At 39.8% G+C, this 20,385-nt stretch overlaps 1 protein-coding gene across 2 annotated transcripts in view; it reads left to right on the top strand.

Moving 5' to 3' along the window:
- Positions 1-20,385, top strand: part of LOC119739839 (neuronal acetylcholine receptor subunit alpha-10-like) — a 53,127-nt gene that overhangs the window by 649 nt on the left and 32,093 nt on the right. For both annotated transcript variants that reach the window (XM_038214933.1, XM_038214932.1), the window contains exon 2: positions 18,026-18,174. In XM_038214933.1, the coding sequence (XP_038070861.1) occupies positions 18,026-18,174 (149 nt within the window). The remainder of the gene's footprint in view (positions 1-18,025; positions 18,175-20,385) is intronic.

Here is a 20,385-nt window from a genome sequence, read left to right as displayed (position 1 = left end):
CATAGGACCTACTGAAAGACAAGTATAGGGAAAGAGAATAAGTAATCAGATGGACACCAAACCGTTACCGGTTATAGATGTTCTGACATTCGTTTTGACTTCTCTTTATTTAAGGAGGTCTATTGAATATGTGGCGTAAAGTCCAACCCATGCCCGCAGCGCATGCGCAAAGCCAACAACAATTCCTTTTTAAAGTTGTAACATAAACATCCAGTATTCTGATTCAAAATGCTTAGAATAGCCCCAAGTTCCCGAATTACTATCCTTGGCCTTTCGCAGTTTGAAATATCAAACCCACCACGCCTGAGGCCACGGTATCCAGATTTGTCTTAAACCGACCCAGAAAACCGTAACTAGCTTTGAAAATAACTACTGACCGACCAGTGTACATTAACACAGATATTTCCTTATTTTGTTCCCGTAAACGAACAGAGTTGTACGGCCAGACTCTCCCTAACAACTGACCAGCTGTTCCCATTATTTTTATTCTCCTAATTACAACAGTTACGTAACTTTTGAATTAATTTTTAAAAGTACTGCATGTTTCAATGTCGTATTTTTTTTTACAAAAGAATTGTGAAAGAAAAACGAGTGACCATTGACTCAATTTATAAAATACGAAACCGAGGCTGACCATTTCTTTTATAGACGGGAAAAGAAGTATAAACGATACCGTCTGAGATATAATATTACGCTGCGAAGATTCGAATGATCTGAAACGTTATTGTTATTGTTAGGTCATTTACAATCTGGTAAAAAGAGGATACCTTAACGCATCTTCTTGTACAGTGCCTTTAATAGCATATGTTATGTAAGTTGACGCTGAAAAATTCAAGGAAACATGAATCGAAAATGTATGCATATTCTTAAAAAAAATACTGGTACTCGTTTTTGTGTTCTTGGATTAAAATCGTACCCGTAGAAACGTACTCTCACTCACCCTCGTACTCTGGATCATGGACAAATGACTTGGCATTCGTATTCGTGCGTGTTGCAAGGTAGGCCTACTAGTACTCATGAAAATGCATCGGACCGCAATACTGCTAGAAGTTTAAATCCGTGTGGAGCAATTAACCTTTTGCATTTCTCTCTGAATTTTAAGTAACTCCCGGTAGATTAGTTTGTTCTCGATCTGCCAGTGTTCTCGAAGACGTGGCTTGACCTTTCCCGAAAGAGAGAATCTCTCAGCGCACAGTTTTAATTTAGGGTATGGCATTTTATATTTGTCATTAAATTTGATTGGTCATGTCTTCAAGAGTCGTTGGACCTACAGAGGTGCCAACTGGCTATATAAGAATAATTTGCTTCACATTGGCGGGCTACCAGCTAGAATATTACTGATAAATAATGCTATGCACTGGTTCTCATCTGTATTCATGCTTAGCAGCATTTTCTGGTTAACCGCTCTGACGAATTGGGCAGGGGCATCGTATGGACACAAAATGACGTCCTTGCTTCACCAATTCAGATAACAACACACGAGGGGCGCAAGAGGCAGTTTTTGCATTCAGTTTGTGTCCACATTTTTTCAAAGCAATGTGTGGCAACTCTACGGCTATGACGTCAGCTAACCATAAATTGCTAACTGAAAGTGATGAAGTGTTAAATCTATAGCAGTGTTTCCCGCCAAAGATCTTGAAGGTACTGTTTTTTTGATTTCGCTGTAGCAAAAAAAAATCTTTCTCAAAACATTTCTTAATCAAACAGAAGGTAAGAGTTTCGCACATCGTCAGCCGTCATTTCGTCTGACATGTATGGAGTCATTTTTTTTTTTTAAATGTAAAACAGTTTGTTAGTTCACGAAGGCAACACCAAGACGATATTCAGTTCATTAGCATGTTGTCGTTAAAGTGACCAATTGCAACCATATAATGAAAGCCCAGCATCTTGACTGTTCATATGAGATTTAGACACCGATTTTTCTAACGGGGTCAATGCGCGCTAAAGGCGTTTAGGCCCTATATAATTATGTAAATACGAGGGTTGAGATATTTTTTTATCTGCACCCCAGGACATCCGTTGATGACAAGTTGTGATATTAAATTATCCAATTTTCGTTTAGATATTCCCGTTTGTGTAAAATGTGTTTTTGCTTTATCACGTGACCACAACATCGCGATCAGCTGACTGAATGATTCAAAACGTGACATATTCATGTGGTGAAAGCTCTCTGACACATAGAAACAGTATACTGAGTTCAGTATTGGAACTCATTCATGATGTAATAATAACACACGAATCCCATAGATCATGTAATCATATGATAATCCTTCCGATCTGCCTCGGGGATCATTCTACCAGATAATTAGCCCACCGGATTAAGTGGACTTACAATTTAATCACTTACGCACGTTCCGGCTCAGCCGTTAAAATAGGCAAATTGATGCATCCCTGAATCGAGGTGAGCTGACAGATGCGAACGGCCACTATACGAAGTAAACGTCATTTATGTTTCATTTATGTTTTTCGTTGAGGCTTTGATATAAATATGGAAAACATGAAAAGTTGTGGCACGAGGTCGCCACACCAATGCCCGGGGGGGGGGGGGGGGGGGTGGAGGGGGTGTCAGACACAGAAATTTAATTACCACATGAATTATTCGTTTTGCAAAAGCCAGCAACACTATGCATTTTATATTTTTTTTGACTGGCTCGCAGGTGAGAGAAGATTTCAGAGGAAGCGGCTGCTTAGTAGACAAACGTGCTAACAAATTGCTTATGGTAAAAATTAGGTTGTGGGGGTGGAGGTAAGGCTTGCAATGGGAAATATTAATAATAATAATAAAAAATGTATTACATTTATATAACGCTTTCTATGGGCGTTTCAAAGCGCTTGCTATTTTTAGGGACTGGTAAAGAAGTTGATGAAAATACGAGACCATTATGTGGCACCTTTATAAGGGTTTACAAGGCGCTGACTTGATTTGTCGTCAGGGTTACGTGTGGTTAATTGGATGTTGCACAGTAAAAGATGATTACTAACCATGATTAACAATTAACTAACTTAGATAACTAGTGCACAGTTGTTTTTAGTGACTAAACCGTGTTTTTTTTCTTACTGTAAAGGTTAATTAAGTTAGTTTAACTTCACTTCAATCATTTTTAGATCCACTTACCTTTTACGAGACCGGTGAATCAAGTTGGCATTAAAAGTGCCGTGTTAAATATGTCAGCTTCAATCAATCAAAACTGTGGATTTGTTAGAAGATGTAAAGATCGTTGGAGTTGGTCATCGCTGACGTAACTTTTATCAATCAATTTTGATATGAGTGAATAGCAGTTTTATAGGTACCCATGAACTTCGCCAGGATTTTTCTAGGAGGGGGGGGGGCAAAGCACATCCCCCCGAAATCCCTGTATTTTTCCGGCATATTCTAAATTTATCATTTTTCTAGCGTCTTTTTGTTCCCCCCTTTTTGGGGTGGGGGGGGGGGGGTGCTTTTCCGGGAGGGCCACAAAGTGCCCCCCTTGCTCCCCTCCTCGCGACGCCCATGGAGGTACCTAAAAGTTCATAACATTTGGGTAGTAAGTAAGATTTTTTTATGTTGTACAATACACATTTAAATAATTGTCTGTAGTGTAACAATCAGAGTCAGATCAAATATTTTGAGCTTTGGATTGGAAAAACTGATTCATTGAGAGAACCTCGTTACTTCTGGACATTCTGGACCGAAGCGTGCGGCAACAAAATACTTTAAATATTTAACGTTATGGTCGATAATTTAATGATAATCATTCAGTAAATATGGCACCTTCTCATGAAGTTATTTCTCCATGGCGTTAGAAAAGGCCAAATCACCGCACAAGTTTGACATCGCAAACAACGCTGACGCACACCCGCGAATTCTCGTATTTTGTTGATCTGTAAAACCCCAGGAGCTCGCCCCTTCGCGCTGCCGAGTAGTAGCAGAGCTTCCGTAGAGCCAGTTCCGCTTGACACCGGAGATTTTTTTATTTCAATATTCAGCGGGCAAGCATGAAATTCGTCACCCGGCCGCACGAGTCGGCCACCTGCGTAGGGATCGGCTTCCAACCTGCCTCGCACTACGCTGCCACCCTCGGCTCCGCCGTACTGCGTCAATATCTCATGAGCGAACAGCTTGTAGTTCGAGAAAATTGGATACAGTTAATAAAAAAGAAAAGAAAAATTATCTTATTGACTAAAAGTTCCGTTCTTGATTTCACCACTTGAGGTTTCATAGTCGCATGTTAACGTATATCTACATTTAAAGAGCATAAGAGAATCCTCCAGATTCTTTTTCAGCCCCTTAAAAAGTTTCTGTGACTCATTTAGCCAGAAGCTTCTTTAGTTACCTTGGCATTTATATACTAGAGAGGAATGTGTTATCACCATTCGGTTGCCGGATACTTTGAGCCACAACTCCTGCAGGTGTACGGGGAGGGGGGGGGTGTCATTGGGTCCAAGGTGTGAATATTCAGGTTAGATGTTTACACATTGATAACAAACGGACGCTTCAATAATAGGTTCAATTTCACCCATCTGTATTGCGTACATGAGGTTAAACAAAGCTTTCTGAACCCAAACTTTGAAACGAAAGAAAAATGGCGGACTTCTGGCTGCAGCAGGAACGGTTACCTGCTTAGGCCTGATCCAGTTACTAACAATTATTTCATGCACCATGTTCTAGCTTTTGTAGCATTTGAACACCAACATCTTGCTTATATGGTCTGTCATGATTCGTTTCAATCCGTCTGATTCAAAAGCAAAACTCACCGTAACTGACAGATTAAACGCTGATCCAAACTTACAACACCAAAATACTGCGTTATAAGTTCGGACAGTATATCCAAGACAAAATCCTACAGCTACAAATTACTAATTGTCAACATTTAGGCCTAGGGGAAGTCAGGGTCACTTGTTACGGGGATCCATGGTTACCGTCTATTTGATTTGGCTTCAAGTCAATATACATGGCAAAGTTCACAAAATGGTGAATGGAACTAGACTCTCTTCAAAATTCACAAAGCGTTGAATAGAAGTATAGTCTCTCCTCAAGGTTCACTGGCAGGTCGATGACGAGAATCAGCTTCACTCAAGCGTTTTCGAAATCATGGTTTTTGTCTCCGGCTTCGGCATTTACCCGGGATGGACATATTTAGTTTATTCATTCTGTGTATAAATGACGCGGGACGTCCAGAAACGTTGTTGTATATTATTCAACGAATTAGCAAAGATTGTTAGGAATCAGTTTGTCTTCAGCTTCGGGTAGGTTATTTAGTACTTTACTTGGTAATGCCCAGATCGCAATTTCATGCGGGAACTATCGTCAAACAAATAGTTCGATTATTACACTAGAATACATAACCTGAGACGGTGTTGCGATGTTTCTCAATAGCCTTGCTTAAACGAAGGAAACTAAATTGGCCCCCTTCAGAAATTATAATGCAATCCCCAGCCATGGGCCTTATACACAAGTTGGCCATTTTTGTTGTGTTCCCTGAACATATTGCATAAATTGTGAACTGTTGAATGGGATGGCGCCAGACTTTTTATTCACTACAGCCTCACTTTCATTTTTTTTAAAATGTGGCTTAAAACATTAGAGTATGTTTAATCACAAATTTTCAATTATTCATCAGAGCAGACTGGTATTAATTTGTAACGGCATTGCTTTCATTTCTCTACACAAGTTCCAAAAATGAAGATTTTGCCTCACTCCCAATCATGCTCTCAACCAATATGGCCGACTCGTGAATAAGGCACATAATGTGCAGTTTGTTATATATAGTGGTCTGAGTATTTTGGTCGTTCGTGTATATTTGTAATTAATTGCTTATGCATGTTTTGTAAAGAAGCGCCATAAGCAGCAGATTGAAATATCATTTCACGTTCGGGAATTGACTAAATGCTGTATCATCATATTGTGAATGTCTACAAGCCTACATGTGAGTTCGCGCTCATTGCAGGGCAGGCCACGCTGGCGCACATGTTTTGCTAACCGCATCTCACATTTCAATCGTTGTGAATCTCAATTCTCTGAAGACATGATGTGAGATACATGTGTACATCTTTGGGCTGGAAAAAGATCGAAGTGGATGTACTGAGGGCGATTCCCCCGTACACAGTTTCCGCAACATGATCCAGTCTATTGACTCTGACTCCCAAATGGATTTCTCACTATCTCAGCCATCCAGCGGCAGCCAACGAGAGCAATAAATCTCCTGCGTATCCATCCGCCCTCCTTCGCCTTAATTATCCCCCGTCTAGCCTCTGCAAGTGGTGTTTAACCCTAGTCAAATGACGGGTTTGGCTGGAGGGCTCTCTACCGCAAGCAACGATCGTCTCCCCTGAGCGAGATATTGGAAATCCAGGAGAGCCAGACTGGAGTAAAATATTAGTCAGGTGATACGGGGGTTTGGATCCGATGCGAAGCTTCTGGATGGTCTTTGTTGATGGGACTCAAGGCGTCTGGTAGACGGCGTCGATAACGCCATGAAGAGGTCTAATGAGGCAGCTGCTCTCGTACCACCATCCTCACATCCTGGTCTCTTCTTTCTTTCTTTTTTTCTCTTTTGGCCCGATCCGATATTTGCTATTCGATTTTATGCTCTTGTCGGGATTTGACACAGTCATTGAATTATAAAAATGCATAATGTGGACTCTGAATGCACTACATGATTATAATATTCCCGTGTACTATCCTTGACGGATTACACAAAAAAGTACCATAATATTTGCCTCCGACATATCATTCCCGAAATTTATTTGGTCGATTAGTGCAGCGTTTGGTAACAACCCATATTTTCACTCCATGCAAAATTGTCAGAAATTATATTCGAAAGTGCTTTACCTTTAAAAACAAATATTTTAAAGGACGGTGCTCATTTCCTATGTTAATTTCATGATATCTTCGGCCACAGTAATTTCCGGGTCTATTACTTTCTTTCTTCAATTCAAAATTGCTCAATTAAAAAAAAAGAAAATATAAAAACGCAGATATACTTTGAATTATGTTACTGCCAAGAACCAAACCCGAAAGCAGTCGTACAATGAGACATAAAGTCGCTAATCGGCCATTTATTGCAAAGAAACAAGCACTGGGTACTATCTGCCTCAGTTCTCCGAAACAAAATGATTCATTTCGACCGAGTAAATGGCAATTGGGTCAGGTGATCTACAGGTTAATTTTTCCTCCCCGTAGCAGGCCCATAAATAGAATCCTAGATAAAATGGCCCAGCAGCCGAGCTATCCAACCTCAGTTCACGCTGAATAAATATGCATATAATCGGGATCGTGTCGCCACGTCAAACCTCACGAAGCGTGTCAACACTAGGATAATACTAAATAGCTTGATGGCTTGAAATGAAACGTCATTCAGAACAAAGAGCCAGAGAGATTCATTAAAAAGAATCGTGGTCATGGATCTATCGTAGATGGAAGAGTCAAAACAGGAGAAGCATAGCATACTGCACGGACGATGCTTGAAATTAAAGGTGTCTGAAGGTATCAGACTAGTTGCCTTATAATGCAGCAATGATACATACCCTCACATAATGATACATACCCTCCTTAGAGCTTTAAAAGACATCATATTTAAAGCTTGGTCGACCTACTTTCATTTTCCATCTTAAAAGAAAAACGTTTTTTTTTCAACATGAAATCCAACTAATTTGGATTTTGTTTTCCTGTCAAAGATCATTGGGTTGCCTTAAGGTAGTTCTTAAGGCAACCAACAATTGCTATTTTGAAAAATTACCTCTCCACTCTTTTGCAAAATGGGGCGACTTTTGGGTTAAATCTCATCCAGTATTTCTAAGAAATACAATCTTGCAGTACGACGTTTCTAATGCAAGGGCCAAAAACCAATTTGTAAAAGGGAGAAATTTATACCATGCTAATTCTTGATCTGGCCGGCGCACGCAATTTTGGGCCGTATTTACTTTCCAGCAACTCGAAGTGTATATCACATATTTAGTTTGAGGTAGAAACAAACGGTCAATTGCAAAGTAAACGCAGTATGTGTCACGTCAGTGAAGTCTGACATACCAGCGCATTTCTCAGATCCACCCACGCTATTTTGAGCTAGTTTCAATTAGTCAAAATTGTTTCATAATTAGAACTGAAACTGACAGTGGTGCATTATAACAAGGAAGATATTTACGGAAAGATGTTTATTCAAATTAACTTCACTATGACCAGATCTAGGGGAAGGTATGACAAATGACCAATAATGTTGCAGGCAATTAAAAAATTCCAAGATAAAAACTCTTTATAAATATTATATTTGCAGATATATTCTGTCTCTGTTTTCAACACTTTGTATCCATTTTGCACTTTGATATCCATTTTGCACGAAAATAACCTTCCAAAATCCTCTTCAAACCTCTATTTTTAAAATGAGTTAAAAGATGACTCGACAGTGATAATTCTGGTGGCTCATTTCATAAAAAAAACTCACTGTGACGTGCACAATAAATTATGAAAGGAATCATTCTTGACGTCTTTCCGATAGTCAGAGCTTGATAAACCATGGACAAAATTGTCGCACTAGAATGTTGACAACTTGATACTTTGACTCCATTTTGATTGATCAGTTTCAGCAGAAGTATGGATCTTTCTTGTAGCCTTGCTCTCGTGCCAAGGATCAAGTTTCTTGGGGAATTGACAGTTTTCAATTTCGAGGTTTTTTGACAGAAAGTCGATCGTGATACTGCGATTCGCAGTCAGGAATGTGTTGTGTAATTGTCCTTTTTTGGCAGCGATGAAAAAGTCGAGCGTACATGTGACGGAATCAATATTTGTGTAACGTGTGATTCTCGTAATTAATACCTACGTGGAATTGTGATCTGCCTGACTACAAACATCATCAGATGTGGAAAATGTGGCCTTTCTCATGCTTCGATGGCGCGTTACACGCAAAGCAAATGCCCAGTGACGGGCACCAGTCGACGAGAGACTGGTAACCAAGACGGGCCTCGTTTTGAATGCTCATTGCTTCTTAAAGAGAGATGCCATACATGAACCAGCTTGGTCCAGACTAGCAACTCAACAAAAAATGGCGCCCGGGTTTGATTGTTACGTCAGCCTCGGTCATTAGCTGGTGTCCCGCGCATGATTCGTGTGTGACTACCAACAGTTGCTTGATGGAAACCCGTTGACGACATGTTAGTCTAGTACCTAAGCGCCACCTGTCTTTTTCTATTGAAATAATTATGCATTGGTCACCAGCCTTCGTCTTCGATATACTTTTGAGCACCATAATTCACAATACATTTATAAAATGTTAAAGGTATTTCCTTGGAGCGCCCCCACAAAAAAATAACGACCTCAAGTTAAACTGGTCAGGGATTGGCCTTTGATATCAGTTTTTGTAACTGCATGGAATGACTGAGAAATTCGCTACGTCACTCTAGCTCTGTTTAGCGAGTAGATTTCCAAGACTCCCTTTTTGTAATATCCATTTAAACGTGTTTCTAGCTTGAGTCCATGATCAGACTTGCTCAATATAAGCATAGCGAACTTAGCCAAAGTACTGGACAAGGACACCCATATCCTGGTCAAGGACTGATAGTGTCACAGCAAATGGTCACATTTACCCTTCATCTCCAAAAGTTCAAATGAAGACCTTTCCCTTCAAAATAATACGAGCATCTGTAGGAATCTAATTTCAAAGCCCCCGCGGGGCAACTTGATAATTCTACGTAAACAGGTTTTGATGCATAATTCATGAAGCGCGACCCCCCACGTGATCCCCATGCATGAAGACTATCAGCATCGATAGCTGTATACCATAACGTAAGTTGAAAGTCTCGAGAATAATTAGCAGTTTCTATAGTTTATGTTTTTTTTTTTTTTAATATTTACTCGTATTAACAGTCTTATACCAAATTGAGTTAACATTTGTTCATACTGATTGTTATGTTAATAGAAACTTGGCTTCAAAATGTGACGTCTGCAAAACTGATCCCTTTGTTTGTCACTTGGGCCCAAAGGCGAAAAGTCCCTGCTAACTATAAATGTTATCCGTGTTTAGCTGTTCAGTACGATATAAGAGAAACTTACACAAAGGTACAGAAAGGTATATACTTCTGAGTGATTGACTCACTATTTGCGTGCATCACGCGGCAATTGTATATTACCTAACCAATGTCCTTCTGTCAAACATCAAACAGTAACTGGCTTTCTAGCATGTTTGGCACCATTACCTGATGCTGTTAGTAAAGGTCAGACTGTTCATATGCTATACCTTCAAAGTGCGCACCCGCCTGTATTTCCCTCCACTTTTACTTTGGGTGGTGCACTTTCCTATTCTAGTAGCTTGACCTCGCCTTTCCATATCTTTCTTCCGGGGCTATATGGTTCAGTTCTACATTCTCCCCGATAGCATCTAAAGTGCTTAAACCTCTCGCCCGGTAAGTCCTCATTAATGAGATAGTCTTAGAGCCGCGAGGGCCTCGTATGTCCAGATACATGTCCTCAGTTGTAAACAGCATGGTTACAATATTGTCCCACAACATTTTGTGGTCCACGCAACACACACAGAATAGCATATTCGGCTGTAAAGTGAAGAGTTCCACATGTTTTTCCCCTCGAACTGCAACGGCTCACTGAAATATCTGATCAGAATCTTGCTTTTCCTTTCTTATACTTGAAACCAATTCAAGGGAAATGTCAACAGATAAGAGTCCTCATTCTTCTTTGATTACATAGTTCATCCCTTCCTTATTAGACCGCCTTTTGGTCTGATGGTCAGCGAAATTCCAAAAAAACATAAAAACTGATACACTTAACAACTAACTTTTCAAATAAATCCACCCTTTATTAGTTTTTTTCAATTGATAATCCATTACAAATCCATCTATTTCCACACTTATAAGTGATATTAAAAAGTACAATAGCAATCATCTCGTATTTAAATTAGTGAGGATTTGAATTCACAGCGTGTTTTTAAAGTGCTACAAATTCTTGTTGTCCTCATTAAGGGCTGTTTTCCATAGAGTAATTTTTAAACCACCGGAAAATCAATTAAACTTTAGAATTATGTATCTCTTAGAGTTAAAGGTGGGTCATTCTTCATGAAGCCATGCCATGCCACAAATTTACTTTGTTTAAAATTTACCCGGTAACTAATTACCGCATATTAAGAAGGCATCGATTAGTGACTTCTTTGACCTCCATCTTAATCGCCTTTTTGCTCTAATTTCCGGTCAGATGGGATCGGTTATAAATCGTGCTCCATTTCCCCTCAACTGTGTTTTACTTGCTACATGAGCTGTTCAGTTTTGAAGGCTCATTTCCAGCTACCTCAAGGACGATTGATAGCCTTTAACTTAAAAAAAATCCACTTGTTACGTTATTTCACGCTGCATTAAAATTCGAACCCACAATGCGGCATTTCTGACGCATCATTTCAGATCCACGCGTCATACAGTTTGGCAACACTGTATTTATTTCTTCTCCGTGCAGACAGAACATGCAACATTAGCTATCCGCACGCTTCACATTTTTTTCTCTTTCTGGGTCATATTATCCCGACCTCAGAGATGATAAATAGGAATGACAGGGCCCTGATGAGACAACCTGATGATGGATAAAGGCTTTTGCGTCTTTCGTTCCTCTGGCGGCTTATGCCCTTTTCAACTCCAGTGTATTATTTTTTTATTGCGTAGATTATATTGTTATGACATGATGAAAACGCAATACGGGATTTAATTGGCAAACACTGTGCAGCGGAATTCACGACTCTCAGCCGTCAAAATCTGAAACTTGTCTCGTAAGTAACACGCATGTGAAACACAAAATAAACATTAAACCTTCAAAATGGAACCTTCGATTTCAGCTGAGTGTGATAACTTCTTTTCTTACTTGACTATGGCCAATTTCGGAAGCGCAGGTGATTTTACTCACTGCAGTGTGGTTAATGTCAATCAACTGTAAAACTGAACGTTGGAGCATCATGGCATTATTGTAAAGGACATGGTATTCGCATAAAGAGAATCTGTCCGTGCACGCTCACAAATCACCACTAATTTACCCTAAAAAACATTTTCGCAGCCAAATTAATGTCGGTTTCCATTTCGTGAAAATGTCATTTCATTTTATGAAAACGGGCAGGTAAAAGACAAAACCGGTCTTGGTATTTGATGTGTTCACCACGGAAAAAAAAAATGCATGAAAGCGTCTGTGATCATGAAGTTAATTATAGTAACATCATACAAGCATACTGAGACTGGGAATTCTGGCGGGTCATAATCATGTGAAGCAAAGACGTAAACACCTGCAAACAAATTACACAGAAACAGGTGTTTAGAATGATCCTCTTACAGAGAATTCATTCAGTGACCCGTGTTTAATGCGTTGTTGGTAAAATTGACGACCATTTATTCGGATGTACATGTTTTCAGAGGGATATAATTGATTGCAGAATGTCATGTGTTATTATAAGTATGTAGGGAAAAGCTGCGTATATAGTTAATCACTGATGAATACAGAAGCAGGGTAAATGGTCAGAAATTTCGTGAATTTTCTTAAACTTTCTTTGTACATGTATATCTATAACGTGAAACTCTACTTGCGTACAGAAATATAATCAGGAATTATCGGTGCTCGTTAAAACAATTTAAGTATCAACATCCTCGAATCCAGCCGCCAAAAAAATGGCATTTTCCTTCCATTAAAATAAATCGCAACGACCCTAGAAGATTTCCCTTTGAAAAAGTAATTGCGATCAGATAAAAAAAAACCCTGTTTGTTAAGGAAATCATAGAATCATTCTAAAAAACATGAAATGTGAATATGCTGCTCCTTGACGCTCACAAGGAATATAATCAGAACTAATGATGTACGTGATCACCAAATCAGGTCCCGAATTCCGCTGGAAACCATCGACTTGCAAGATTTTATTTTTTTGCCCAAAGTATAAACCCTGGTCAAGAATGGAGGTTTGCCAGAAGTCACAAACAGGGAGGTAGAGTTACAACGGGGAACGTATGACACTTTTAAGACGATGAAAGTCGCGCCCTCCATTTCGTGCAGCACCTGTAATTTGGCGAATTGGGAAAAAGGGGGCCATCTCTACGGAAGCTGAGATGAAAAACGTCTTGCGATGAATGTGTTTCTCAAAGACATATCTCTCGGTCTGCGGTGATATTGACGCGAACGATTGATGGGTGGGAATAGTAGAAGCATTACAGAACCAAGCAAAGGCAAAGATAAAAGGAAACAAGAATTCGGGTTTTCAAACTTGACACTTTCGACAAATTATCTAAAGTGTTTTTACCAAAAAGCTCAGTCGTCAACTGTTACTCGATTGAACCACAACTTTTACTGAGATAAACATCAGTTGGGAATTTGTTGGTTCGAATAACATAAATATCTTAACGTATTTTAACACCACTTGTTTACACTGTTTGGAAGTGTGACCCTTCTCCTTACATTATTATATGAAGGAATGAAGTGTAAAATAATTATTGTGGTATTTTAATGGAGACTTTCCGTTATTGTAAGATAAAAGGAGCCTTAAAAGATGCAAAATTACATTAATAACATTTGATACATGATACGAGCTGGAAGAACAAATCATGAAGAGCAAATGGCCTACACCAGACGATAGATGGAACGAAACTGAATGCCTCCTTGGCTCTTCATGGCTTGCGCTATGGAGCGCCTCGGGTAACAAAATGCGCAGAGTGGACTGGCCAAGATTAATTTTCCTAGTCAATTTAATCTACATCCAGATCCGGGCCCTCAGGTCATTCTTCATGGTTGTTGTAAGTGCTTGTCTACACGCGCGCCATGTCATCAAAAGATACCAACTGTCACAAGACATAACCAAGTTGCTGAACATTCAACCGTGCACGTATTTGTGTGATTCATGTTTTTAAGGCTATGCAGTACTACATAATCCGATGTTGCTCTATATTATCCAATCTATATTAGCAGATTCTGGTATCTGCCGTACATAGGCCTAAACACACTAAGCAAACGCGCGACACTGCACTAAGCCTTAATACATTATGATAATCTCTTTACGTCAAAACCAATCAGTGCTTATAATCAGATTTGTCTTTCGATTTCTGTTAATTTTCCGGACTGTGTGTTTCGAGTAACTAATGAAAAATGTGATGATTAATTAAAATGCCGTGTTTAACTATGCTTATAATCAGAAATAAAAACCGAAAATCACATTATTGATTTGGAATTGTGTACATGTTAACTCAACTGTCGTACAGATGGCTCTGTCTGTTGTTCATATAATGATGTGATTATGTCTTCATTAACAACCTCTTAATTCCTGTCGGTGCACACTTGAGACATGCTTGAGGAATAACCAACCTTCGCGGGAGCTGCTCATCAGCAGAAATTTTTGTTCAGCAAATTTATGCACTAGCCAAGAATCAGCTGAAAATCAGCTCAGCTGCTGACTCAATAAGCTGATATAATGTCTCATGCAAAATTAACATGTATGTCTAGCAGCTCCATGGAATTGAGCTCTCACCAGCAAAACCTGTACTCAGAGGATCAGACGTTAGCGTGTGCCGAGTCACACTATAAACGTCGGATATATCCGTACATGTAAATTGTATACCACCCCGCGCTAGCCAATTGGAGCTGCCTTCAGAAGTTGCGACGTCATTTCGAGCAATTGTGACGTCATTTCGAGCTGCCATGTTTTTTGTCATACAACATGGGTTACTGAAGACACGATAGCAGGCGCCAGCTGATTGGTCAGAATCTGGAGGTACTAGATCAATACGCAGTGTTGTTTTTCATCATACCTGCATGCATATGCTGTGCAGGCGCCTATTGTACAAAACAATTTTGAAGACAGTTTTTACAGATAGAGAAGTCAGTTAAATGCCAGTGACCGTTCTGCATGCGCGAATAACAAATAAATCACCATAATGTTAAACCTATGACGCAAGCGCCGATCACTACGTGCGGTTTATCAAACTTCACGGCTCGTTAGTATTCGCCATCTTGACCTAAATTAGATCACCAGTCAGCAGGGTTTTTTGGGTGGGGGGGGGGTTAAGCAATGAAGCTGTACTTCGGTTGAGAGTGAGTTTAATTACTTCTCGGGTGCGACACATCATTTATGCTCGCCACTGGTCAAGTCGTGAATCCTTTCACCCGAACTGCTCCGACAAATATACGATTCTTGGAAGTAAGGAGTAGCAGCACGTCGTACAATTTTGATTATATATCCGTCAATTGGAATCCTCTGATGTTTCTTATATCCGCGCATTTTTGGTGCGGTAACTAGACCGCACCAACATTCGCGGATATAAGAAACTTCAGAGGATTTCAGGTTACAAAAATATGTTGGAATTGACTTGCATTTATGAATTACATGAACTTGCGAACGGAGGCATCGCGCAAAAAAAAATTAAAAAATCGCACGCACTCTTATTAAAAGTCCTGGGTCCGATTTGACCATAGTCCTGATCATATCTGACCTGATGCGTGCTTTCGGGGTCGAAGTGACACCTTCCCGGGTTATAATCACACTTCTCTGGACCGGGCAATTTTTACCCGGAAACCATCCCCAAAGTGTCCTTTTTGACCCCGAAAGGTGTCATTTTCCACCCTATAATATCATCATTCAGTCAATGAGTAAAAAGTGAAACAATTTAAGCATCACACATTCAGGAGCAGTTAGTTCACATAAGTGAAGTGTCCCAAACTTAGAATCATACAGCGTCCATCATTCCAGATAAATATTTTTTTTCAGAATCAATGGTATTCTGAATAAATGGCGATTTATGGAAACCAAACAACAAGTTTTGTTGACAATTCCACGACAGACTAAACACGGGCCATTCAAGGGTAAAACGGTCATGAAGGGAAGTAACAAACTGGAGATCTGTGTGTCTCGCTCTCGTTTTAAACGCAAAAGAGTATTGGTCACTCTGGAACATTCCTTCCACAGGAAATGCAAGAAGGTCCCCCGGCCTTTTGCCGGAATAGCTACGGCCAGCGATTGGATCTACTCGTTTCTGATACCGGAGCCGGCCAACCCGGGGCCCGAGTGCGGAATATCACACTCCGGCCGGGGCCAGCCCATTACTGGCAGCCTAAAGGCCCGGCTCCGCGATTATCGGTCGAGTGCTCTTCACACGGCTATCGTTCCTTGCAACCGGACTTTGTCAAGAAGGGAGTAAAAAGCGACCCGCTAAATGCCACTCGTTGCTATGTCCATCCGTAACACCAAAGGTTTCGATCGCAAAGCAATACTACAGGTAGCTTCCCAGTATGTGACGGTATTCCTTGACATTATACAACGGGTGGAAACGAATATGGGGCGAGGGGGCGCCAAGCACTGAAATTTGCTTAAGACAGAAATTATATCATAATCTGTACATTGGTCGTGACTGCTTCTTGTCTGAATCTGGGCTTAGCGCATTAACTCGGCGAGCAATACTTTTGATGATTAGCAGTTACATGAAATTGATCCCAGTTTAATGCTAGCTTCAAATGAATAAAAGCCAGACTGCAATGGCAACTTAGTCAATTACTGCAATGCGCATGCGTCAGTTGATAACGGAATAATTCTTGGTTTAAACTTCTCTTTTAACAAATTCAGAAAATAACATGAAATTTATTCAAAAAATGAAAGTATAAAATTTGTGGGAATCGAACTCCCGTCGTGCAGCACTGTGACCCACTGGCCTAACATATAGCATGCAAAATGGTTCTATCATTTTCCCTGGAAATATAAACGTGATATGTTTCAAGCATGCGCATTATAGTAAATGATAGCCTGCAGAAGGTCTTCCAGCGGGCAAATCATCGTGAATCTTGTACCCCACAACCCATCCGGCAAAAGGATGAGCCATATATAATATACAGACCATAATGGAGAGAGGACATCAACTCCCATGTGCATTACAATCACCTTTAATATCTTCCAATGGCAGTTATTTCCCAGGCAGCAATCGCTCTAATTGCTAGCATCGTTGTCATCGTCAGAAAATAGAGTCACAGGGGGGACATCAGGTACAACTGTCATAAAAAAATCCCCTCACGGCCGTCCGCCGAGTGGTCGTTAGGGGATCAGAATGCGATCCGGTGCCGTCCACACGCGAGGTCATCTGCATCATTTTCCAGCCACTTGTCTTTCAGTGTCCAGTATTCCCTTACACGTTTTCCACAATAATTGGACACAAGTAAAACAGCCTTGATGGGTAATATCCCATTAATTAATTCCGTGAGAACGATCAAGTTTTACCTTGGTATATGAGAGATTTGGACAATGGTGCTAATATAGATTCGTGTTTTATGAATCCTAATGTGGTTTCGTGTAAATACAAAAAATCTTTAAAATCTATATACACATGTTTCAATAAAAACTTTAAAAAAATATTTTTTTGATTTTAATAAATTAGATTTTAATATTTTATACATTCATAACCTCAAATAACCTCAAATATAAAAACCCTATTTTTAAAGTCCCCCGCTACACATTGTTAAGTCAGAAACTGAAATCTCCATTTCAATGAGTTTTCACTCAAGTAAGTCATTCCTGTCCCTATTACAAGTAGTACACGTGATCAGTGCTAAGCTTTTTTTTCAAACTAGTTAATATATGCAAATTAAAACTCAGCAACCCCCAAGCTGGTAACACTCTGCAAAGATTTGACCCTGAATCCGGCTTCTTTTTGGCCTGCCACTTTTGGGTCAAAATGACCTGGACAGTGAGTTACAGAAGTGTCATTTTGACGCTGACAAATCTGACACTTTCAAGTGTCCAAATGACACATTCCGCGTCAAAATGACAGGAAAATGAGTCAAAGAAGTGTCATTTTGACGCCAAAAATAAGTCTGACACTTTCCATGGTTAAATGACACTTTCCACGTCAAAATGACCGGAAAAGAAGTCGAAGAAGTGTCATTTTGACCCTAAAAGATGTCATTTTGAGCCATAAAAGTGTCAGGCTAAATAAAACCCGGATATCGCGTCAAATCTGACCCGGTTTTTTAAGTGTACATTTCAAACCATTTATGGTTAATACCATGAAGATACTTACACGGACTTCCTGTTTCATTTCGGATACCTTTCAGGTCGGCAGCTACTCGCCACGGAGGAGCACACGAGGTTGTTTCAGACCCTATTTAATTCCAACTACAGTAATCTCATTCGGCCCGTCAGGAGCCAGAGCACAGTGACCGTAGTGGAAATGTTACTTTTCCTGGCGCAGGTGATACAGCTGGTGAGTTGATCAAATTTGGTCTTTTTTTGCGAAATCTCATTTTGTTTCCCCACATTCACCCCTGAGTCTGCTTAGGAGACAGGCCGTCACTCTACCTGAGCTCTCCTTGTCGGCCGTTGGTAATATTGCACAGATTTGCAACTCTAATTATTTGTTCCTCTACAAATTTGCCGCTCGATATTTCTTTCTCTCTTTGACATTTCACAGAACCATAAAAATGGAAATCTAAAGCCGTCTTGTCCAATTACCATGGACCACAACAAATTCAATTTGGCCCGACGAGTGCCCGATGCCCTTTAATTTTGTTACTCAAGAAGCAAAAACTGTGCTACGCACCTAAATATAAGAGTTACATACTGTTTATGACTGTTTGATGAAGTATATTAATTAATTGATTAATTAATGAAATTTGTATGACTGTTACCGCAGTAAAACTTTCTTGTTGGACCGCATGCTTTAAGACACACAAAAAAATACATATACATGTACTTCAATTCAATCTACATTTATTTCCATAATGCCACAACTTTTATAAAACAATGTAACATGATGAAGTAGTAAAAACAAAGAGTATACATGTAGAAAGATAAGAAAGAAAGATCAATGAATCAATGGGCAAGTATGGAGGCATTTTCCAAAGCTGGAGGCTTATATGGAGATGCCTTAGATACCTAAATTTATCCACCACTGATTCATTGGAAAAACATTATTTTGGAGAAAACCTCCCCTTTCAAACGACGCCAAAATAGCATTATGTGAATAATCATGTCAGCAATCGTTGACCGATTACCTAAAATCCTTCGTCATTGTGTATGATTAAGACACTCATAATAAACGAGAAGAGAATATGTGCCACAGAAAGTTGGCACGGTAATAATTTCCTGTCCATTTTAAGATGTCACTACGATGCAATTGAGAACCGTGAAGCATACCAGCGCCAATGGGAAACACTGCAATTTAATAACTAGTTGCACTTGTTCTTGTTCTTGCTTTTTTCTCTACATCAAATGTGCAACGGTCCAGATGAAGTCATGTAATTCTCGCCTATTTGTCCTCAGTTTCTCATCTGCATCTGTCATCGTGTACAATGTAAATAAAGACTTTGTGACTGTCTCAAAATTCTCTAGGGAAAACGTCTCTAGAATTGCATTTTTAATCTTCAAATACTTCCGTCGGAGCTGTATTACACCCGTGCGTCTTGTCAAAGATTGCATCAACCAAATCCGATGTTTTGAAAATCAACATCATCTGAATGTGTGGTACATTTTAATTCATCATCCATTCCTTTAATATCTTCTGGATTTTGATTAGTAATGTTAAAGTAATCGGTCTCGTCCTTTTAGACGTTACTGGAAAATCCACTCGGTGGACTGTAATCATTGTATATAGCTCAGTGACGGTATGCGTAATGTCATTCTGGTTCCTTTAACGGCTTTCTTTCGAAGGCTTTTTCAAAATGAGCTTTAAAAACGCTTTGTTATTCTTACGATTCTTTCATTTTTTTTCCCCGGATGGACATTTACTTTATTTTCCATGGGCAGCATTTTAATATCATGGAATGATAACAGAGAAGGCCTGATGTGAGCTGGTTATTGGCGCTGAAAGTAGCAAAACGAGACAACTTAAAGCCAAGGGAATTAGGTGTAGCACAGCTGCGCTTCGCCTGAAAGTTTGATTTCTTTTTCGCCCTGAACTAATTGCCCAGACATACCAAGCAGTCGACAGATTGCAGAAGGCAGAATTCTTTGGTAATTGAGATGTGTAAAATGTCACCCACAGTGTTGTGTTATGACAATAATGACGAGTGATACAGGCACGCGAGCTTGCAAATCCCGCTCAAATTAATTACAACCAGACATCGGCATTGATTGTTTCGTTTGATACGCAGTGTTGGTTTTTGTTTCTGTCTGAAATCCAAATGTCGATGTCACCTACAGTGCTTAAAATGTGCGACAGCTGTCGGCGGATGAGCGCAGGAAATTAACGACTTTTGGTGTTTATCATCTAAACCTTATTATGATCGGTCACTAGTTTGTTGGCACTATAAACTCCATCCCACCCAAGGTCAGAAAACCACATACACTGACAAATTGATTTTCTCACTGAGGGCTTAAGGCGAGAGTGCGTTTTGGTTGAGTGGAGTCGAGGTGCCAGACAATATCTGCAAATAGAAGCGTTGCTAGAAATCAAGTTTAACCAGTGATCCGTCCA

The sequence above is a fragment of the Patiria miniata genome, unplaced genomic scaffold (assembly GCF_015706575.1).
Source record: "Patiria miniata isolate m_02_andy unplaced genomic scaffold, ASM1570657v1 HiC_scaffold_4, whole genome shotgun sequence".
Taxonomy (NCBI): domain Eukaryota; kingdom Metazoa; phylum Echinodermata; class Asteroidea; order Valvatida; family Asterinidae; genus Patiria; species Patiria miniata.
The sequence above is the reverse complement of the archived record's forward strand: the minus strand, read 5'-3'. Positions and strand labels throughout refer to the sequence as shown.